General features: G+C 48.8%; 1 protein-coding gene across 13 annotated transcripts in view; it reads left to right on the top strand.

Annotated features, from left to right (window-relative positions):
* Window positions 1–24,343, top strand: part of PITPNM2 (phosphatidylinositol transfer protein membrane associated 2) — a 206,790-nt gene that overhangs the window by 171,551 nt on the left and 10,896 nt on the right. For 5 of the 13 annotated variants that reach the window (XM_075568304.1, XM_075568306.1, XM_075568300.1 and 2 more), the window contains 6 exons: window positions 3,222–3,397; window positions 9,441–9,611; window positions 10,828–10,977; window positions 16,470–16,634; window positions 18,989–19,192; window positions 21,176–21,324. In XM_075568304.1, the coding sequence (XP_075424419.1) occupies window positions 3,222–3,397; window positions 9,441–9,611; window positions 10,828–10,977; window positions 16,470–16,634; window positions 18,989–19,192; window positions 21,176–21,324 (1,015 nt within the window). The remainder of the gene's footprint in view (window positions 1–3,221; window positions 3,398–9,440; window positions 9,612–10,827; window positions 10,978–16,469; window positions 16,635–18,988; window positions 19,193–21,175; window positions 21,325–24,343) is intronic. The other 8 variants (XM_075568309.1, XM_075568307.1, XM_075568310.1 and 5 more) reach the window with 5 other exon arrangements.

The raw sequence follows: 24,343 nt of genomic DNA, 5'->3' as shown, positions 1-24,343 counted from the left end.
GAGAGAATGAGCATGTTATACTCACCGCTTCCTGCGCTCGTGCTTACCTTACAAGACAATAGAGAACAGGGAGATGAGGCTGAGCTGATCAACTCAGATGTTATCGGAATATTAAAAGATGTAATCTGGTCTTTTACAGGGAGTTTTATACCCCCCCCCCCTCCCCAATCTGTCAGCTCCTCGTCTCTGCCTTTCACACGTTCACATGCATGTGTATATTACATGTAATATTACAAAGACATGCAAATAGAACTAATTGTGCATTCGTTAGCGTGGGTTACCTTCCCCCTGGTAATGAACATGCTGCAACTTTAAGCCCAAGGGGAAAAGAAACACAATGTATTGTATTGTATGTATTGTATTGTATGTCTTTATTTATATAGCGCCATAAATGTACATAGCGCTTCACAGTAGTAATACATATCATATAAATAACAAATAATATAAATAACAGATCATGGGAATAAGTGCTTCAGACATACTGTAAAAGTAACATTAAGGAAGGAGTCCCTGCTCCGAGGAGCTTACAATCTAATTTGTAGGTAGGGAGAACGTACAGAGACAGTAGGAGGGAGTTCTGGTAAGTGCGTCTGCAGGGGGCCAAGCTTTATGTATCATGTGTCCATGATTATCCAGTGCTACTCAAATGCTTCTTTAAGCAGATGTGTCTTAAGGTGGGTCTTAAAGGTGGATAGAGAGGGTGCTGGTCGGGTACTGAGGGGAAGGGCATTTCAGAGGTGTGGGGCAGTCAGTGAGAAAGGTTTAAGACGGGAGAGGGCTTTAGATACAAAGGGAGTAGAAAGAAGACATCCTTGAGCAGAACGCAAGAGTCGGGATGGTGCATAACGAGAAATTAGGGCTGAGATGTAAGGAGGGACAGAGCAGTGTAAAGCTTTAAAAGTGAGGAGAGAATTGAATAATGGAAATATTGCATTGGTTTTAACTCCTTGACGTGTTCAACTCCCAATTAATGGAACATTCTAAGGAGCCGTTTTGACAGCTGAGTGGTGAGACTGGTTTGGCATTACCGTGACAACAACCTGAACCAATCGCAATGAAGATGGTGAGGCACCTGTCGGGGCGCAGTTGGGTGTTGGTAGAATGGAGTGCTTGTGTCATGCCCCCAACTGATTCACACCGTGAGTCCCCCGGCATTGCTACCGAATCCTTTCTGCAACGAGTGGCCATCTGCCGTGGCTCTGATGGGTTAATACAACGGAGGAAATAAGGTTTATAGTAACTTAGAATTGAAGCAAACAAGTGCAGTGTGAGGAATGGGAGAAGCAGAGGTAATCAGGAGGGCCTTATAAGGTCAGACTATACAGGGCTGGATGAGACGATATACAGCCTCCCCCCACAAACACGTTATCACAGGAAACGCCTTCAGATGGACAAACTGTGAGATAATGCGCGAAACAACTTGTGCCGTGTCAGTGCCGGGGGAGCCGGCAGCCCCGTGTCAGTGCCGGGGGAGCCGGCAGCCCCGTGTCAGTGCCGGGGGAGCCGGCAGCCCAGTGTCAGTGCCGGGGGAGCCGGCAGCCCCGTGTCAGTGCCGGGGGAGCCGGCAGCCCCGTGTCAGTGCCGGGGGAGCCGGCAGCCCCGTGTCAGTGCCGGGGGAGCCGGCAGCCCCGTGTCAGTGCCGGGGGAGCCGGCAGCCCCGTGTCAGTGCCAGGGGAGCCGGCAGCCCCGTGTCAGTGCCGGGGGAGCCGGCAGCCCCGTGTCAGTGCCGGCAGAGCCGGCAACCCTGTGTGTTTGGCTGTGTTAAGGCCACTGGGTTGTGTTGCTGACCCTTTTGGAAGCGATGGGTTAGAACCGTGTTTCTCAACCACGGTGCCGTGGCCTTCTGCAAAGGATGCCACCCCCCCCCCCCCCCGGGGGAAACACGCTGCTGTCTGGAGAAGGAGAGGCTCTGATCCATCTCACAGTCTGGCACGGGGGAGAGCGAGGGAGTCCTCCCCGCCGTGAGTGTGCGCTGTGTGTGATAGGGAAAGGTAGTGAGTGTGCGCTGTGTGTGATAGGGAAAGGTAGTGAGTGTGCGCTGTGTGTGATAGGGAAAGGTAGTGAGTGTGCTAGGTGAGTCGGGGGTGGGGGTTTGAGATAATGGGTGAGTGTGCTAGGTGAGTCGGGAGTGGAGGGGTTTGAGATAATGGGTGAGTGTGCTTGGTGAGTCGGGAGTGGAGGGGTTTGAGATAGTGGGTGAGTGTGCTAGGTGAGTCGGGAGTAGGGGGGGGTTGATATAATGGGTGAATGTGCTAGGTGACATGGGATTGGGGGGTTGAGATAATGGGTGAGTGTGCTACGTGAGATGGGAGTGGGGGGTTGAGATAATGGGTGAGTGTGCTAGGTGAGATGGGAGTGGGGGGGTTGATATAATGGGCGAGTGTGCTAGGTGAGTTGGGAGTGGGGGGGTTGATATAATGGGCGAGTGTGCTAGGTGAGTCGGGAGTGGGGGGGTTGAGATAATGAATGAGTTGGCTCAGTGACAAGGGGTGGGGTGTGTGGGGTGTGTTGAGAATGAAGTGTGAGTGTGTAAAAAGGGGGTTTTGTGTGTTGCGTGGGGTACTCATGCTCAAAAAAGTTGAGTCAGGGGGAAAGTGCTGCTACTATGTTTTAATTAATGCTTACACAGATGTCAACCAACTAGTTTTTTTTTAGGTTTTTTTAGCAACCATTTTTCTTCTCCGGTTCCAATCCTGTAAAAAAAAAAAAAAAAAAAGCAAGAAAGATGGCGGTGAGGTGGGGTGGGTGGCGCGGTGAGGTAGAGTGGGGGGTGCCTTTAAAACCAGCGAGATGCATAACATTCGTGAGGGTTGACATGTCTGCATTTTATTCATTAATATCATATTACAATGAAGGAAGGAAAAGGGGGAAAAAAACAGAGAACAATGAAATGGTTTAACAACAATCTCTATAAACATCTATTTTGGGGCAGTAATCATACAATTAAATACCAGAATCGGTAATAAAGAAAATATATTATAAGCAAGTAAGTGAATAACTAAGCGGAGCAGAAAACATATTTATCCAAATTTAAGAAATGTGCAAGTTACAGCAAAAAAAAAATCTATGTACATGAAAGAGGCCAAATATTGCAACATTCAACAAATTGAGGCCAAATATTTGAGAAACAAGTTATTTTGTTCCCTTTATGGGAAGACGTTGAACCCTAAACAGGACGCCAGCTGCAGGTGCAAGTCATCTAAGTGTTTTCATGTCTTCAGTTTACATTCCAGCGTCCTGAGAAATGACCCGGGCTCCAGGAGGTCAAGCAGCTCGACCATGCTGGACGGGGGGAACATCGGGAAATTCGACTTTGAGATCACCGATTTCTTCCTCTTTGGATCTCCCTTGGGTCTGGTGCTGGCGCTGAGGAAAACCGTGATCCCGGCTCTCGACCGTAAGTGTGCGAGGGATCGGGAAATACGTGGTACGGTGGTGGAGATGGTTTAAGAGAAGCCTCTAATATTGGGAGCCACGTCTCAGATAACTGCAAAGCTTTGTATGGTGTCCAGAAATTGGGAAACGTGTGCAGGGGCGGCCAACTCCAGTCCTCAAGGGCCACCAACAGGTCAGGTTTTCAGAATTTCCCTGCTTCAGCACAGGTGGCTCAATCAGTGGCTCAGTCTTCTGTGCTGAAGCAGGGATATCCTGAAAGCCAGATCTGTTGGTTGCCCTTGAGGACTGGAGTTTGCCACTCCTGACTTGGTCGGACATCAAAAAATAAGCCTTTTATCTGTGGAATTGGCTTCTTTCTATTGTCTATATTGCCATTAAAGTAACTGGTACTTGGTTGTTGTCACGGAGACCGGGTTATTTACACCTTTTTACCGGGATCTTTCATTGAGCAAAACAAGGTAGTGAAATAAATTGTCATTTATTCGGCATAAATTCGCTTACACACAATGATACACAAAATACAGACAAAAAGACACACTTACTGGGGTCGAAAACGAGACTTTCCCAGGTGCAGGGAATTATTTACGGGACTTAGCCCGGAATCTCCTGGAACCCAAATCGGCATAAAATCCCACACGCCCCCGCTACGTTCTCTTCCCAGAACTTGGTCCCTCCTGACCGCGAGTTACTCCCAATCTCCTGGAACTGAAATCAGCATAAAATCCCCGCCGCGTCCGCTACGTTCATTTATAAGAACGTGGGCGCCCGCGCTCTTTCAGCGCAGACTCAAGGAGAACACACAATCTGATTGGCTCACGGCTTCTTATAGTATTCTCTGCTTCATTCATAAAATAGAAGCAGAGCGGACAGCCAATCAGCGCGTGGGAACTTGCTCAAGCAGCCAATCAGAGCCAAGCCGGGTAGAAAAGCCGGGTCAGCGGGGAATTTGAAATAGCCAAGAGACATGCGCAAGCTGCCACATCTCCCCCCAGCTATCCCAATGCCACCCGCTGGGCGGGCGCCCCTAGGTCTGGCAGAACAAGTGGCATCCTGGAGGACTGCCTTTGATCTTTGGACCTAGTGCTCCTCCTTTCCCCGCTGACCAAATGCCGTTCACACCTCTGGGCATCCTCTGGCTGCTTTGAACTCTGATGTCCAGCAGACATACCGGCGCCTATGGGTTTGCACGGGCTGCCTGTTTGGACATCGGTTCCGAATGTAAAAACATATTACAATACATGAAAGGATATTTTATTACACTCGGAGTCTTGGGGAACCCCGTCAGCGATGGGGGACTTTAGGGGAAGGTCTTGGGGTACAGGGAACAGAAAAGGGAACATTTTGTCGTTTTATTTCTGCCGGCCTTATTTCCCCACACACTTTCCCTGTGACTCAGTCTGGACTCTCAGTCTCCCCAACCTTATATACAGTTGGGCACCCACAAACCTTATACTGGTTGTGGGTCACCTCGGCACTAGCTGGGGTACCCCCCTCAACCTAGGGATTCCCTCAGCTACAGGAATACATATTAATCCCTGTGCCTCATTCTCCTTTCTGGGCTGTGCTGAAGCAGGGTACCCTAGTGGTGAGTCGCGCTTACGTTTTCAAGGGGAAGTATCGCTGGGACAATGTGCCTGCATGTATCCGAGAGTCAGGCATGTTTCCCGGGTACATTTATTGGGGACCCGGTAACTCTGGACCCCAACCTCCTACGCACATTCAGTCAACGGTTCCTCCGCAAACCCCCCTTGAAACTCACCCCCTCGCAATCCCTTCTCGCTGGCACGCCCGGAAACTCATCCCCTTGCAATCCCTTCTCGCTGGCACGCCCGAAAACTCATCCCCTCGCAATCCCTTCTCGCTGGCACGCCCGGAAACTCATCCCCTCGCAATCCCTTCTCGCTGGCACGCCCGGAAACTCATCCCCTTGCAATCCCTTCTCGCTGGCACGCCCGAAAACTCATCCCCTCGCAATCCCTTCTCGCTGGCACGCCCGGAAACTCATCCCCTCGCAATCCCTTCTCGCTGGCTCGCCCGGAAACTCATCCCCTCGCAATCCCTTCTCGCTGGCATGCCCGGAAACTCATCCCCTCGCAATCCCTGCTCGCTGGCACGCCCGGAAACTCATCCCCTCGCAATCCCTTCTCGCTGGCACGCCCGGAAACTCATCCCCTCGCAATCCCTTCTCGCTGGCACGCCCGGAAACTCATCCCCTCGCAATCCCTTCTCGCTGGCACGCCCGGAAACTCATCCCCTCGCAATCCCTTCTCGCTGGCACGCCCGGAAACTCATCCCCTCGCAATCCCTTCTCGCTGGCACGCCCGGAAACTCATCCCCTCGCAATCCCTTCTCGCTGGCACGCCCGGAAACTGATCCCCTCGCAATCCCTTCTCGCTGGCACGCCCGGAAACTGATCCCCTCGCAATCCCTTCTCGCTGGCACGCCCGGAAACTCATCCCCTCGCAATCCCTTCTCGCTGGCACGGCCGGAAACTCATCCCCTCGCAATCCCTTCTCGCTGGCACGCCCGGAAACTCATCCCCTCGCAATCCCTTCTCGCTGGCACGCCCGGAAACTCATCCCCTCGCAATCCCTTCTCGCTGGCACGCCCGGAAACTCATCCCCTCGCAATCCCTTCTCGCTGGCACGCCCGGAAACTCATCCCCTCGCAATCCCTTCTCGCTGGCACGCCCGGAAACTGATCCCCTCGCAATCCCTTCTCGCTGGCACGCCCGGAAACTCATCCCCTCGCAATCCCTTCTCGCTGGCACGGCCGGAAACTCATCCCCTCGCAATCCCTTCTCGCTGGCACGCCCGGAAACTCATCCCCTCGCAATCCCTTCTCGCTGGCACGCCCGGAAACTCATCCCCTCGCAATCCCTTCTCGCTGGCACGCCCGGAAACTCATCCCCTCGCAATCCCTTCTCGCTGGCACGCCCGGAAACTCATCCCCTCGCAATCCCTTCTCGCTGGCACGCCCGGAAACTCATCCCCTCGCAATCCCTTCTCGCTGGCACGCCCGGAAACTCATCCCCTCGCAATCCCTTCTCGCTGGCACGCCCGGAAACTCATCCCCTCGCAATCCCTTCTCGCTGGCACGCCCGGAAACTCATCCCCTCGCAATCCCTGCTCGCTGGCACGCCCGGAAACTCATCCCCTCGCAATCCCTTCTCGCTGGCACGCCCGGAAACTCATCCCCTCGCAATCCCTTCTCGCTGGCACGCCCGGAAACTCATCCCCTCGCAATCCCTTCTCGCTGGCACGCCCGGAAACTCATCCCCTCGCAATCCCTTCTCGCTGGCACGCCCGGAAACTCATCCCCTCGCAATCCCTTCTCGCTGGCTCGCCCGGAAACTCATCCCCTCGCAATCCCTTCTCGCTGGCACGCTCGGAAACTCATCCCCTCGCAATCCCTTCTCGCTGGCACGCCCGGAAACTCATCCCCTCGCAATCCCTTCTCGCTGGCTCGCCCGGAAACTCATCCCCTCGCAATCCCTTCTCGCTGGCACGCCCGGAAACTCACCCCCAGCAATCCCTTCTCGCTGGCACGCTCGGAAACTCATCCCCTCGCAATCCCTTCTCGCTGGCATGCCCGGAAACTCATCCCCTCGCAATCCCTTCTCGCTGGCACGCCCGGAAACTCATCCCCTCGCAATCCCTTCTCGCTGGCACGCCCGGAAACTCATCCCCTCGCAATCCCTTCTCGCTGGCACGCCCGGAAACTCATCCCCTCGCAATCCCTTCTCGCTGGCACGCTCGGAAACTCATCCCCTCGCAATCCCTTCTCGCTGGCACGGCCGGAAACTCATCCCCTCGCAATCCCTTCTCGCTGGCACGCCCGGAAACTCATCCCCTCGCAATCCCTTCTCGCTGGCTCGCCCGGAAACTCATCCCCTCGCAATCCCTTCTCGCTGGCACGCCCGGAAACTCATCCCCTCGCAATCCCTTCTCGCTGGCACGCCCGGAAACTCATCCCCTCGCAATCCCTTCTCGCTGGCTCGCCCGGAAACTCATCCCCTCGCAATCCCTTCTCGCTGGCACGCCCGGAAACTCATCCCCTCGCAATCCCTTCTCGCTGGCACGCCCGGAAACTCATCCCCTCGCAATCCCTTCTCGCTGGCACGCCCGGGAAGGGAAAAAACACACAAAAAAAGGTTTTATTACACCAAGTACAATGTGATCATACAATGTTACTGGGTCCAAGAGCTAACACTCTGGAACCCTTATACACGGAGAAGGGGTAACCACACGGGCTGGACCGTTATTATGTAGCCTGGTTACCCCCTCCCGTCACACGTTGTATCCTGTGAAAATGTTTTTCTTCATCCCCACTGCAAATCAGCTAATTATGTCATTCTGTTGTTTGATTATTGCTGGTTCCATCATTACTTTACAAAGTTCGTACCAGCAATTGGCCGGCAGATTGAGAAACAGTCTTACAATCAAAAAACATTAGATAAAGATCATAAAAACCCTCCACCGCATGTGTGGCCCATGGCAATGTTAAAAAGTTAAAGACTAGGCAGTGAATGTGTTAATCGCCCCTGGCGCAGAGGGATAAACTCCCATCACTACGTCTCTTTTCTCTTTGGCGATCAATAACCCGTACATGTTTGCTGCAGTTCCTTCCCCCCATAACAGGGCATCCCACCCACAACACCGGGTTTTTAATTAAATGCAGGAAAGACATTTATTTGCCCAAAATTGGCAGCCAAAGCTTATTGATTCATAAAACAAACCCAGTGCCTTGTCTTGGAGGCACCTCCCGCACATACTAATGAAGGTCCCCGAGGCTCCGCTCCGGCCGACTGAAGGGAAAGCGGGCAGGGAGCCAAGAATGCAAAGTTTATCTACGATTCTGTACTACGTCCTATTACTAAATGAACCCAGGGACGTCGGCATTAAAGCAGCAGCTATCATTTGGATCTGACGCAGAATAAATCCACGCCAGGTTATGTCGGCGTGTTGGGACGTGCCGCTCTGTGGCAGGCGGGGTTGGAATAGTGGGTGTTGCGCTGATGCTAGCTGTTAGATGGAATTACCTGAGTGGAACTATTTGTCGCAGCTTTCCCCTGTTTGCTGAGCAGTGGGGTCACCACCGGTCACATCTCAGGGGGTTCGTGTCAGGTGCATTCCCACTATTCAGCCGTGAGACGCCGGTTTGCGCACAGTTAATGATGCAGTGACCGCCACTCACTTGAATGGAAGTGATTACATTGTTACCTGTGCGTTGCTCAATTCGCCACCATATGGAATACGGTATTACAGCTGCGTCTCTGCGGCCATAAAGAACACCAGTTATTTTAACCGTTTTGCTGCCAGTAAGTTTAAATGTCTTCTTTTTTTTTTTTAAACCATATAAAAGGGTTTTAACTTCGGCCAAAGCACTCACATGCAGGTATACAGGAAAAGACAATCTGGTTTATTGTTCAACAACAAGACTAGCCCTGTTTTGTTTGCTGGGAATCGTCCTTGTAGCACAGGGGTTCTCAACTCCAGTCCTCAAGATCCTGCATCAGGTCAGGTTTTAAGGACATCCCTGCTTCAGCACAGGTGGCTCAATGATTTGCTCAAGTCGAAGCGCCAGCTTCAGCACAGGTGGCTGAATCAGTGGCTCAGTCTGGGATATCCTTAAAACCTGACCTGTTGGTGGCCCTTGAGGACTGGAGTTGAGAACCCTCTGCTGTAACAGGACATGCTGGTCCCTCTGCCAGCTAACCAGTGACAATCAAACGCACAACAATATCGTTTCCGACCGGAAGGAATGATGGTATTAATCCGGCAGCTCGCACGTCGTGTATGAGTTATAGTTGCCGCGCTGGCTATGATGCTTTTTTTAATGGACTGTTACGAGATGACTTGGTGCGGGAGCTCACAAGACGACACAAGACTACTTTACGCAGGGAATGGTGGCTTCTGATTGGCTGGCGGCTCTTTCCTTCCGTAGAAGAATGCTCATTCACTTCTAGTATTGAAGGATCCTGTCTGCAGTCACTCCATAAATGTGTCTCTCTTCTCTCTCTGTCTTGTGTGTCCGATCTGCAGTCTTCCAGCTCCGGCCAGGCTGCCAACAGGTCTACAACCTCTTCCACCCGGCTGACCCTTCAGCTTCCCGAGTGGAACCACTCCTGGAAAAGAAATTTCACTTATTGCCACCCTTCAACGTACCTCGTTATCAGCGGTTCCCACTGGGTGACGGAAACTCGGCTCTATTGGGTAAGTGACTCCCCGACTCGAGAAAATGGGATTTGACGGGTGAGCTTGTATTAAAAGCAGATCAGCAGTCTGACACTTCCTATAGGCATTCGGTTTAAAGTTTCAGTTAGGTCGTGTTATCATTATTTCCAAGTTATTCACATAAAGAATGACCCCTGGCTTTTTGTCCCATATTTCGGATACCCGTGTGTCCATCCTAAGCAGCTCCTTTATAAAACACCACCTCTGCTGAAAAGCTCTCAAGGGTCCACACGTCCAATACAGGCCCCCCGAGCCCACTCAGTCACTCTCTGTGCATGCTAACCAGCACGTGGTGTTTGGCTTGAGCTGTCCCCATTTAAATGGAACTGCTACACAGCTTAAACCTGCTCCATTGAGCAGCTTGTAATGGTCAAGCCAGGGTTAAAGGCCTCCAAGCCATTTAGTGACAGACAGACAACCCCTCTACAAACCCCTACACGGACGTTCTGCTGTGCGGAAGGTCGGGTACCCAGATTGATGCCAGATAAGAACCACTGCCTTGTGTCCCATATTTAGGATACCTTTTTTGTCTATCCCAAGCAGCTACTGTATAAGCCTCAACCACCTCTGCTCAGAATTGAGATCCATGGATCAACTACTCTTTCAGCAGCACATTAAAAACCAGACTTGACCCACGTCAGTGAGACAGAGCTGCTTTGTGACATTGTCTCTGAGAGATATAAGCCTGTAGGCCCTTAGCCAACATTCCCCTGCCGGAGAACATCATAGTCCCAAATTATTTGAATGGGGCCCAGCTCTTGTCCAGCAACGGGATGCAGCCCCCCAGCATGTAGAATAGCGGCCCCCAACTGAGTGTATAGAGATACTCATTACAGTTATCCAGAGAAGCACGTTTATTTCCGGTGGGTGGTTATATAGAGCACGGGTGGGCAACTCCAGTCCTCAAGGGTCACCAACAGGTCAGGTTTTCAGGATATCCCTGCTTCAGCACAGTTGGCTCAATCAGTCCTTGCTTCAGCATAGGTGGCTCAATTAGTGACTGAGTCACTGACTGAGCCACCTGTGCTGAAGCCGGGATTTTCTGAGAACCTGACCTGTTGGCGGCCCTTGAGGACTGGAGTTGCCAGCCCTGTTAGAGTCTTGACTGTATGTGTGTTCACTGTTACATTGTCTAGCTCACATGTCTGTTCCTTTCTGTCCTATGTTCTTTTTGTTTCCCCTCACCTGCGGCTAGTCGAGGCTGTGCAGAACAACCCCATCCTGCTCGTGGAAAGTAGCCCAGTGGTTGCTCTCCAGCGACAAGATAGCATCATGGAAACCAGTATCCCAGTTCCTGTCTTTAACTGCCAAGACGTTTCCAGTAAACACGCCACTTATGTTGAGTGTGTGTATCCTTCCCTTCTATTGTCTCGTGTCTGCGTGGCTGGCACTCAGGCACTGCGCTGCTGCATGGGCTGAGAAGCTTTTCTATGGCGGCTCATAGAAAGCGCTGTACAGATGTAGCAGCCGTTACCGCCTCTGTTAAGCGCTGTTGAGAATGATGATTCAGGGGAACCCGCCCTTGTTATTTAGCGCGTCATTTTGTGTTAACGAGGGTAACCACATCTGCTACATCTGTGTGTGTGTGGGTGGGTGTAATATATATATATATATATATATATATATATATATATATATATATATTATTATTATTATTTTTCTGTGTATATGTACAGTGTGTGTATGTATGTATATATATTTTTGTATATATATATATATATATATATAAACATACAGTGTGTGCGCGGCTGTATACAGTGACTGAGAGAGACGTTACTGTATATATTATATTTGATTGATTTCACAATGCATTAACAGCATATTGTTATATTAAAAATGTACATCTTAATGGTAGACTAAATATATAGGCCCTACACTATGATAATTAATCTTTTATGTACATTTGGAAATGTAAAGTGTGTATAATGGTTGTGGTGCCCAGTATTTGTTAGCAGTGCTGCAGGCTTTAAAAGGAGACATTATTTAAGTGAGGGAAAGTTTGTATACTGTGCATGTCTCTGAGACCTTTCAGGAATGGACATGAGCCCACGATAGAGAGTTTGGGTTTAGTATCACTGATACCATCCTGACCCAAATAACGTTAAACTGCATGAAAATGCAGAGAAAGCAAAATCAGGGCCAGCTTTTTTTGTACACGGAAAGATTATAACTGAACAGAAATACACACGCCATACTGTACATTGCAATGTTTTTGCACCTTGTATTTTCCTAGGACCGCTGCTTTAAACTAGACTCCCGATTTTTGCACAAAAACAATTTTGTGTTTATTTAAAATTGAATTTACAATGAAAACATTAAGAAAAAGCCATCAGGTCCAGCGGGTTTGGGTTTATGTTTGGGGTTGGGTATGAGTTTGGGGTTGGGTATGGGTTTGGGGTTGGGTATGGGTTTGGGGTTGTGTATGGGTATGGGGTTGTGTATGGGTATGAGTTTGGGGTTGGGTATGGGGTTGTGTATGGGTATGGGGTTGGGTATGAGTTTGGGGTTGGGTATGGGTTTGGGTATGGGGTTGTGTATGGGTTTGGGGGTCTGCTTGTAGCTCTTCCCTGGCTGGCTCAGCGGCTGGCATGGCTTGTTATACGGTAGTTCTGCTAAAAGATATGGATATGACTCGAAGATCTCTGCATGAGATTTGCAGATTTTTCTTCCTTTTTTCCTTTTAATCGTGCGCTGTCACCAACAGGACTGGTTCGAAGGGAAATACAAGTGTGACACATCAAAATGTTTTACTTAGAAGTCAAAAAGCTTGTAGTAGTCACAAAGCTCTAGAACAAAGCTCTAGAACCGTGGTTTTCAACCTTAGTTCCCCAAGACACGATACATTTACTTTTGCAACATTATTTAATGTAATCGCTCCAAACGGGTCTTAATTATTACACTGTAATGTTCTAATCTAAATGATCCTGTATGTAGTATATATGTATAGTTTTCCAAAGAGAGGGACGGGGTTCCATCGAGTCACAATAATTGTTTATGAAATCACAATCCATGTTTAAAGGGTTCCACAGTTTGAAACCAGCGCTCCAGAATTCTGCTGTTGGGGTCCAGCAGAACCTGAGACACTGTAATAAATGGAATGATAAAAGTGGCACGAGATGCACAGTTACACTTTTGTCGCTATATGACAAGTATATATATATAGTTTAGTGGGTGTGTGTGTATATATATATATATATATATATATATATAGTTTATATATATATTATATATATTGTCTTTTTTGTGCAGCGTTTTATTTACTTGAAAGATCTCCTCTCCCCCGTCCCAGGTCCCACTGCTGATTGTGTTATTAAAATCACATGTTCTGTTCAGATATAAGTTTTTTGCAATATTAAGTGTCTGGGAGGTTAAAGTTCAGCCCTCCCCAGAGCACAATTTAAAGAGATTAAGAAATACATGATTTTTAACACCAACCCTCCCCTCTGACACACACACACACAGCGCAGGGTACGCTCGGGGGGGGGGGGGGGGGGGAGGAAATGACACGAGTTCAGCTCCTATAGGCTTTTGGGGGATCGCTGCTTGAAATAGAATGTTCTTTATAAGCAGGTTCTGCAAAAAACACCCGTTTATCGTTTTTCCCATTTGTCATTTTTTTGCCTGTAAATACAGAGCTGTATTTATTTATTTTTGAACAGTCTTGCAGCTTAGGCCCGTTCTATAGTGCCGGGCGCGTGCGGATTTTTAGTTGGCTGACGTTAGTCAGCCTTTCTATACAAGGGCCACGCGCGCGCACGGCAGGGAGAGGGGAGCCGACAGACAGCGGTGAAGATGAGGAAAATCATCTTTTCGCGCCGCTGCCTGCGCTCGTGTATGCGTGTGTGTGCGTGTGCGTGTGTGTGTGTGTGTGTGTGTGTGCGTGTGTGCGTGTGTGTGTGTGTGTGTGCGTCAAGGATTGCAAAACAAAAAAAAATATTTATTAAACTTTTTTTTTCTTTAACAAATCTTATTTAGGACTTACTTTCACTCACAGAACCCATGCACACAAATATACTCACACACATATACTCTCACACACACACACACACACACACACACACACACACACACACACACACACACACACACACATACACATATACATTACCTGTCGCTCCCGGCACTATATACAGGAAAAGCAAGCGGCACGCGCGTTCGCATAGGAACGCACGGCCGCCTCCTGTATATAACAGCCCTTAGACTCTTCCACTTTAACAGAAATAAGCACAATCTTATTGGTTTAACCCTTTGCTGATCTGTTGAACAAGGAAGGGATGGGGAGGGGAAGGGAAAAAGAGAGGCAGAGGTCCCAAAATGAGTCCGTCGTATCAATAAGGGCTGAGTGCCTCCAGGGGATACATACTGTGGCTTCCTTCCTTCCCCCCTCCCCTTACACATACCTTTGCGTTATTCCCTGTATATTAGGGCTTTAAAGTACTGAAAGATGTTGAACACTATCGGCTTAACCCTACAAGCTATAACCCACTCAGGCTCATTCCCCGGATCAAAACCAGTGAGATTTAAAGGTTCCAGGCCCAAAAAGTGCTGACTTCTCCCTTAGACTCTATAGAAGTCTAAAGGACCAGTCCTGCTAAATATCAATGAGACCGACGGGCGATCGGTGGGACCGACGGGCGATCGGTGAGACCGACGGGCGATCGGTGAGACCGACGGGCGATCGGTGAGACCGACGGGCGATCGGTGAGACCGACGGGCGATCGGTGAGACCGACGGGCGATCGGTGAGACCGACGGGCGATCGGTGGGACCGACGGGCGATCGGTGGGACCGACGGGCGATCGGTGGGACCGACGGGCGATCGGTGGGACCGACGGGCGATCGGTGGGACCGACGGGCGATCGGTGAGACCGACGGGCGATCGGTGGGACCGACGGGCGATCGGTGGGACCGACGGGCGATCGGTGGGACCGACGGGTTATCTGGAGTTACTTGGTTATGCCAAACTGCAGTTTGAGTTCTTAAAGCGGGGGCTCATCCCTCATTAACCAAGGTTGTAGCAACGTTAAAAAAAAAAAAAGGGGGGGGGGTACTGTGCCTGATTTATCCCGAAAATCTAAATGTATTAATATTGGGGCGACGGGTTGTGGGCTGTATTTTACAGAAAAAATAATCCAATATTAATGTTAAATGTAGAATAGAATTATGAATAGAATAATCAAATGACAGAATAACGTCTTATAATAATTTGTTTAGATAATAATGCAGTATTAGTAATAAATAAATAATAACAGAATAGAATCATTAATGAGGGAATAGTAATGGAGAGCGCTTTTTCTTCTAATTTTGGAAAAAGAAAGCGGAACCGTATAAATTTGGGGCACACGGGGGTTGCAGAACAGCGAGAGGTTCTCTGGGCTGGTAAGTTAATGGTTAGTGGTTTCCTCTAGGTACCAGTACCTTGTAGGATCCCGGTCTCCAGACACCCTGCCTGACCCTTCTCACCCACATTGTGCAAAGACATTGAAAACATGTTTGGGATCTGTGTGACATTTCCAATCCATTGTGTGCCAAACGCTGCGGCCCATGTCTTGTAAGCAGGGCTATTCCTTAAGACACACGCAGACCCCTTTATGGACCACGCAGGCAATTGGGTTGTCAGGCGTCTCTTCCAGCATTGTGGAATAGCGCTGCTTAGTAAATACAGCCCTGTGTGCCGTACGAAGTCGATGTCGCAGCTGCTGCCTTATTTGCTTTTAATTTGTTAGCGGATTTTCACCCCACATGTTTAATTTCTCTTGTTTTTATTATCCCTTTCCCGGCCGTACCCAGCACTGCCGGGTAACCGCGCTTGTTACACACTCACGTCCCCACCAGTATATACACGCATGTCTGTGGGACATGACATGCGTGTTTGCTACTGGGGTCTGCAACACGTTGAGTCACACGCCCCTGTGGGAGCGAACAGGTTAAGTGAAGCGTTCAGTTTTGTCTTCCAGCTTGTGTGTTTTCTATGGGCGTTACAGTGAAATAGAAATGGGATCTGTGTACGTATATCTTTATTTATATAGCGCCCACAGCTGTACTCAGCACTTTACAAGAGAATTATACAGGGAATTATAGTGCAACAAAAACGATCAGACACTAGGAAAGGAAATCCCTGCCCCGCAGAGCTTACGATCTAAGTGGCATGTTGGGAGACTTAGAGACAGCAGGTGAAGGAATAAGTGCAGTAGATGTCAGTCATTGGTAGAAGTGACTGTATATTTAATTTGCTTGTCTTGGTGGTGGTTTGACACGACTGAAGTGCGCTATCTATTTCCGATCGGCTGAGCTGCCCCCTTCGCGCGCCCTTCCCCCTGATGCTTGTTGTTTTTTTCCTGTCCTGTTTGGGTCTAATTTTTATTTTGTTTTTTGTCGTTTCCCTTCCCCCATCCCCTCCGTTTTCCCCTCCCCCATCCCCTCCGTTTTCCCCTCCCCCATCCCCTCCGTTTTCCCTCCTCCCATCCATTTTGCCATCCCCCCCATCCATTTCCCCTCTCCCCATTTTCCCTCCCCACCACCCGTTTCCCCTACCCCCCACCCGTTTCCCCTACCCCCCACCCGTTTCCCCTCCCCCCACCCGTTTCCCCTACTCCCCACCCGTTTCCCCTACCCCCACCCGTTTCCCCTACCCCCCACCCGTTTCCCCTACTCCCCACCCGTTTCCCCTACTCCCCACCCGTTTCCCCTCCTCCCACCCGTTTCCCCTACTCCCCACCCATTTCCCCTACCCCCCACCCGTTTCCCCTACCCCCAACCCATTTTCCCCTACCCCCCACGATTTTTCCCTCCCCCATTCCCCCCTCCCCTCCTGTTTCCCTGTCTTTCGGACTCATAGCGGATGTTGTTCAGTCTCATGGCGCAGTCTTCGTGGAAAATGCATCCCCCTCCTCCCCCATAACAGCCCCCCACTTCAGGGGATACCGGAGAGCGAGTGAGATCAGCATTGCAAGCCAGGTCTCAGGAATGGCTGACAGTTACACTGCTTCCAACATAGCCAACAGTAAGTGTCTCGTTGCATAGCACGTGTGGTCAAGGTTTGAATGCCACCTTTACAAAGACTTCTACATAGACTGGCCCAGGAGGTGACCTCTATCCAATAAAGGGTGATAATCACCTTCACTGCCTTGTGCAAGGGCTTAAATCACCAGCCCTAAATGTTATTCCTCTCGTCTGTCTGTTTTATTCCTCCCGGATCCTTATGATATTTTAGTGCATTAAAGCAGCAGTTCCGTTGAGAAAAGAGGGGATTGGTAAAGGGCTGAAATAAAAGGATGTGTGCAGGGGAGAGAGCTCGCAGTGTCTATCCAAGTCCTAGGTACAATAGGCATCCCATAAAATGTTAACGGCCTGCTTTAAAAAATGTCCGCTTCTGTGAATCCTACAAACTGAGTTGCTCAGGCAATGTTGCAGATTGGGTTTTGGGTTTTTGGCTTAGGTTTATTTGTTTTTTTTAAACCTGTAACAATGGGAATACTCATTTGTAGAGAACATTACAAATGACAACTTCACTTAGAATATAATGAGTGATTTTAAGAATTGCGATCATTCCCTGTCAGTCTTTAAGCAGGGCCGGGGGGTTTTACCCACCAAAGGGCCGCTAGAGAGCTGGGCTATTATCAGGTGATTAGCTGCTGTCACTCCTGAGTGCCTTATTGTTTTGTTCCTAGAAGAGCGTGTCACTCATTCCTCTGCTTCAGAGAGGATACAATTAGAGGATGCAATTTTATATATATATATATATTTATATATATATATATATATATATATATATATATATATATATATATATAGTACCCCACTCACATGCTATATTTGAGTCACTGTTCTCTTGCTTATCTCCCTGGATGTTTGCAGTTGCCTCTCATACTGTACAGTCCCATTCACCACACTCACTGCTTAAAAGCACAGCACTCTGGTCAATAGCACACCCCAGTCTGTGCTCCGTCTCCCGTGCACAGGGTGTCGGTGTACAAACTGGGACTTCACCTCTTCCTGGCAGGCGTACAGATGATGTAGTTAGTCAGCAGAGACCATGCATGCGCCTCCCTGAATGGTTCTGCCAGTTCCGTTCGCTTCACCATTTGGTGCTGTGAATAAATTGTATTGCAGTCCTAAAGCATTGCTGTAACCCAGGGGTGGGAAACTCCAGTCCTCAAGGGCCACCAACAGGCCAGGTTTTCAGGATGTCCCTGCTTCAGCACAGGTGGTGCAGTCGAAGACCGGGCCACTGGTTGAGCCACCTGTGCTGAAGCAGGGATATCCTGAAAACCTGACCTGTTGGTGGCCCTTGAGGACTGCCGTTGCCCTGCTAAGCAGCAGACCATGCAAGGTTACAATGTTTTGCAATATCTGTTGTGCATTCATTTGATCCATTATGTGAGGAGCTGATGTGCTACAAGTCCACGGTGATGGAGATATTCATTGTAACTGAGATGGTGACACGGTCACACGGCTGCGTTCGGAACATTCACAGTACAAGCGTTTGGGGGTTTCGGCACCAAAGATGCAGTATTGCTTTAATGCATCTCATGAATGTTTTACTGTCTATTACTGGTCTCCCTGCCGAAAAGTCCTAAAATGGGCCCGTTCGTTCAAACGATAACATCTAAAACGCCAAATATGGACATATTTTTTTGCAATTCCAGATGTCCTTTTTATTCCACTTTGCTGCTGAATCAGCCATTGTGCAGGTTACGGATTCAGAGGCAAAACAGCTCAAAATCTGCCCAGTGTGGAGAAAGATCTAACACAATATACGCCTGTGTGGACTTGTGCGTATTGAGCAGTATCCCTGCCTGTTCTACAATATTTGTTGTGCTTGTTGTTTAATTAACTTTGTCTTCCAGCAAGTAATACTACTACCCAAAAATATATATATACAGGCATACCCCGCATTAACATACGCAATGGGACCGGAGCATGTATGTAAAGCGAAAATGTACTTAAAGTGAAGCACGACCTTTTTCCCACTTATCGATGCATGTACTGTACTGCAATCGTCATATACGTGCATAACTGATGTAAATAACGCATTTGTAACAGGCTCTATAGTCTCCCCGCTTGCGCACAGCTTCGGTACAGGTAGGGAGCCGGTATTGCTGTTCAGGACATGCTGACAGGCGCATGCGCGAGCTGCCGTTTGCCTATTGAGCGATATGTCCTTACTCGCGAGTGCACTTAAAGTGAGTGTCCTTAAACCGGGGTATGCCTGTATACCATAAGTATTCTAGAAATAATCAATTATGCATACAATTGTTTTAAACTCCATTATAACAATTAGCTGGAAGACAAAAAAAAATAAGAGTTTTGCATGTTTTTTGCCGTTAACTGGTGTGTTTGCTTTGTTCCTTTTAGAAACAAAAAATCATCTTAACCATTCCAAAAAGCTCAGCCTTCTGTCCCAACTTGCTCTCCCTTACAAATCTCATACAAAATCAAGTTCACCTATAGACAGTAGGCAGCACAACACTGAGCAGAGTCACACGGGAGGAAAAATAGAGGTGGGGGAGTGGAAACTGAGCATGAACCCAGAGATCCCAGGCTTGGACATCACCAAAGGTATTGGAGAGAGAGAGAGAGAGCTGTCCTACCATTAACCAGTCGTGGTCACATAACCTAACCCCTTCATGGCTGAAAGACGTATGTGGGCCGTTTATTCTGTAAGTAGCACCGAAACGGTGGTCGCCCGCAAAGCCCTGTTGACTTCAGTGATATAAGGGCCTTATAGCACGGGTGTGAAACTCAGTCCTCAAGGGCCAGCAACAGGTCAGGTTTTATGGATGTCCCTGCTTCAGCACAAGTGGCTCAATCAGTGGCTCAGTCTTCGACTGAGCCACTTGTGCTGAAGCAGGGATATCCATAAAACCTGGCCTGTTGGTGGCCCTTGAGGACTGGAGTTGCCCACCCGTGTCTTAGAGGGAACTTGAGATAATAGCTTGAAAGATATTTTGCACTGATGGCCCCAAAGCCAGCTAAGGGGTTAACAGGCATTAACCTACTGCTAGAAACACACTTCTTCCTTTTTTTGTAAAAACAAGAGGTCACCGGACATATTAACACCCCGCTCTCTTACCAGATGACACCTTCTCTCGTGATAACGACATCAGAGACCAATGAGTCCTCGTTAGGAATGTTCCTTGCAGGCTGCCATAGCATAGCATGGAGCGCAGGAGAGCTGTTCTCTGCAACGCGTCTGTTCTTCGGACGTTGTGCACAGTCTGCTTATCACGGCAGTGGGCTCTGGAAAGGGCTGTGTACCATTAACTAAAAGGCATAACAACCCTCACACTCCTGTTCAGGAGCAGCCTAATGACTAATTGCACTGCTTATAATTAACCACTAATACTCTTCTTCTTGTCGTGTTTGTAACTGCATTTTGAAAGCTATGCTGCGTTTTAACTCCCTCAGCGCTGGAGCCCTGCCGGCACGAGCGACATTAAAGGGGCAGTCCCACATAGGCGGAAAGGGAATAAGCAACTTATCAATGTATCCGTTCTTTACAGGATGGAAATCGTGGGGGGGGGGGATAAAAAACAGGGGACACGTGTTAACCTCACGTATATCAGGAACAAGGGTCCCACGAAGCTGAAAATAGGGTGCTTCAGCTCCAGAGCTCCCCAGCCTCCTCCACACCCCAGTTCCCCCCGCCTCCCCCACACCCCCAGTTCCCCCACACCCCGTTCCCCCCAGCCTCCCCCACACCCCAGTCCCTACCAGCTTCCCCCACACCCCCAGCCTACCCCACACCCCCAGCTTCCCCCACACCCCCAGTTCCCCCCGCCTCCCCCACACCCCCAGCTTCCCCCACCCCCAGCCTCCCCCACACCCCCAGTTCCTCCCCCACACCCCCAGTTTTCCCATAGCCTAACCCACACCCCCAATTGCCATTGTGTAAAAAAAAATGTTGGGCTTAAAAAACTAAATGAGTATCGGGGATTGCTGCTTGAATATGTCACGGACATTATTTTTCTTTGGCCTTAGGAGGGACTGCCCTTTACATGTCAGCGTGCTGCTGTCTGTGTATTCCAGCTGTAAGAATGTATCCATATTAGGCCGCGCTTATAGTGCCGGTGACGTCACGGCAAAACAAATGTATTGCCGCCGTGGTGTGCGCTTATAGTAGAAGCGGCGCGATGGAGCGACGGCTTGGTCGCGATCGCTGGAACTCAAGTCAATTTGATTTTTCCAGCGACCGCAGCGTGACGGCGCCGGCACTATAAGCGCGGCCGTGCTCTCTTGAGGTATCCTTTTTTTTCCTGACTGCTGCAAATGAACTAACCCCTTCACTGCCAGAGGGGCCAGTGACGCATCGAGTGAACTAATTAAGGGACACCAAACGCCTGGGGTGCCAGGAGGAACTCCAAATGCATGTGAAAGCCTCGGGCTTATACTGTAATATCTGTTAATCGTAGCTTCTTTTTATTTGCACACCGTTGGCAAATCAAAACCGAATAAATGACCCGGTCTTTCATCACCCATCTTATCTTAACACGCACGTTAGTCGCTGTAGTTAAGGGGTTAACAGGGCTTTTCCTTTGTCAGTTGCAGCCAAATGGTGGGGCACAAAAAGAATCGACTACGCCCTGTATTGTCCGGACGCGCTCACGGCTTTCCCCACCATCGCCCTTCCTCACCTTTTCCACGCGAGTTACTGGGAATCCACGGATGTGGTCTCTTTCCTCTTAAGACAGGTAAGCAGAAAGGTATTACTGTGCAGAGTATTGCTGTCATTTATTTGAGACACTTATTTGTGACGTCCACTGCAAAATCTGAACTGCCGGGGACTGACACCGTATTGCAGAGTAGCTCACAGGGGTCAACTACCAATCACCACTAGATCACCAATTTATTGAGTAGTGACCAGATAACATGCCTATATCTATCTGTCCATGTCTCTATCATTCCATCAATCCATCTATCTATCTATCCATCCATATCTCTGTCTCAATCCTTCCATCTATCCATCCATCCATCCATCCATATCTCGTCTCTATCCATCCATCTATCTTGCTCTTGCCATCCATCTATCTATCCATATCTCTGTCTCCATCTCTCCATATACTGTATATCTCTGTCTCTATATCCATCCATCTATCCATCTATCCATCTATCCATCCATCCCTCTATCCATCCATCCCTCTATCTCTATCCATTCAGCTATCCATCCATATCTGTTTGTACCCATCTATCCATCCATATCTGTCTCTATCCTTCCATCCATTCATATCTCTGTCTCTACCCATCTATCCATCCATATCTCTGTCTCTATCCTTCCATCCATCCATATCTCTGTCTCTATCCTTCCATCCATCCATATCTCTGTCTCTATCCTTCCATCCATTCATATCTCTGTATCTACCCATCTATCCATCCATATCTCTGTCTTTATCCTTCCATCTATCTATCCATCCATATCTGTCTCACCCATCCATCTATCCATCCATATCGCTGTCTCTATCTATCCATCCATCCATATCTCTGTCTCTATCCTTCCATCTATCCATCCACCCATCCATATCTCTGTCTCTATCCTTCCATCTATCCATCCATCCACCCATCCATATCTCTTTCTCTATCCTTCCATCTATCTAGCTCTAGCCATCCATCTATCTATCCATATCTCTGTCTCCATCTCTCCATATACTGTATATCTCTGTCTCTATATCCATCCATCTATCCATCTATCCATCTATCCATCCATCCCTCTATCCATCCATCCCTCTATCTCTATCCATTCAGCTATCCATCCATATCTGTTTATACCCATCTATCCATTCATATCTCTGTCTCTACCCATCTATCCATCCATATCTGTTTATACCCATCTATCCATTCATATCTCTGTCTCTATCCTTCCATCTATCTATCCATCCATATCTCTGTATCTACCCATCCATCTATCCATCCATATCTCTTATCTATCCATCCATCTATCCATCCATCCATATCTCTGCCTCCATCCATCCATCTATCCATATAATGTATATCCCTGTCTCTATATCCATCCATCTATCCATCCAGCCATATCTCTGTCTCTATCCATTCATCTATCCATCCATATCTCTGTCTCTATCCATTCATCTATCTGGCTCCATCCATGTCTCTATCTATCCATGTCTATGTCTCTATCTATCTATCCATATGTCTTTCTCCATCCATCTATATCTCTGTCTCTATCTAGCCATCCATCTTCCTTCTTATTCATCTCCAGCGGACACATCCCCGCTCCTAACCTCAGTGGAAAGCATAAAGAATTCTTCCTCAGGCACACTGTCCCCAAACATAGGGCACGTTACCACACCGACCTACACGCGTGTGACCACCCACTAAATGATTACAGTTGGGAAGCCGTGTGTAATGAGACCCTATTTCTATGTAACAATATCAGTGTGAAGGGGTCGGAACCTGCTTTGGTCAGTGACATAGGAGAGAGCTATCATAAAAAACACCAGCAGTTGAACAGTTTTGTCCCGATTTTGCAGCAGAAGGCAGCTCTAAACATGCAGTTCACCCTAATATGATTTATTTTGCAAGTACAGTAAACTCGATGTAATGCCCCTCTTTACAGCAGATTACCAACCGTCTTTCCATTTGTATCCTAGATGTTTCTGATTTTAATGTTAATTTAAAGAGGCCCAAAGCCTGCAGTAGTGGTCACATGGTAATACCTACCTTTTATTCTCAATTTCTCCACTCCACCGGGCAGGACGGAGATGTTTTCCTTGTAGACTATAAAGAATCTTATCACAAAAAAAAAATCCTACTCTTCTCTGATAAGGTCCTTTTGAGGGCTACTAATGTCACAGCAGGGGCTTAGCGGCCATACTAATGTCACAGCAGGGGCTTAGCGGCCATACTAATGTCACAGCAGGGGCTTAGCGGCCATACTAACATCAATCACAGCAGGGACTTAGCGGCCATACTAACGTCACAACAGGGGCTTAGCAGCCATATTAATGTCACAGCAGGGGCTTAGCGGCCATACTAATGTCACAGCAGGGGCTTAGCGGCCATATTAATGTCACAGCAGGGGCTTAGCGGCCATATTAATGTCACAGCAGGGGCATAGCGGCCATATTAACGTCACAGTAGGGGCTTAGCGGCCATATTAACGTCACAGCAGGGGCTTAGTGGCCATACTAATGTCACAGCAGGGGCTTAGCGGCCATACTAACATCAATCACAGCAGGGACTTAGCGGCCATACTAACGTCACAACAGGGGCTTAGCAGCCATATTAATGTCACAGCAGGGGCTTAGCGGCCATACTAATGTCACAGCAGGGGCTTAGCGGCCATATTAATGTCACAGCAGGGGCTTAGCGGCCATATTAATGTCACAGCAGGGGCATAGCGGCCATATTAACGTCACAGCAGGGGCTTAGCGGCCATATTAACGTCACAGCAGGGGCTTAGCGGCCATATTAACGTCACAGCAGGGGCTTAGCGGCCATATTAATGTCACAGCAGGGGCTTAGCGGCCATATTAATGTCACAGCAGGGGCTTAGCGACCATATTAATGTCACAGCAGGGACTTAGCGGCCATATTAATGTCACAGCAGGGACTTAGCGGCCATACTAATTTTACAGCAGGGGCTTAGCGGCCATACTAACATCACAGCAGGGGCTTAGCGGCCATACTAACGTCACAGCAGGGGCTTAGCGGCCATACTAATGTCACAGCAGGGGCTTAGCGGCCATACTAACATCA

Source organism: Ascaphus truei, chromosome 13 (genome assembly GCF_040206685.1).
Source record: "Ascaphus truei isolate aAscTru1 chromosome 13, aAscTru1.hap1, whole genome shotgun sequence".
NCBI lineage: Eukaryota > Metazoa > Chordata > Amphibia > Anura > Ascaphidae > Ascaphus > Ascaphus truei.
The sequence above is the reverse complement of the archived record's forward strand: the minus strand, read 5'-3'. Positions and strand labels throughout refer to the sequence as shown.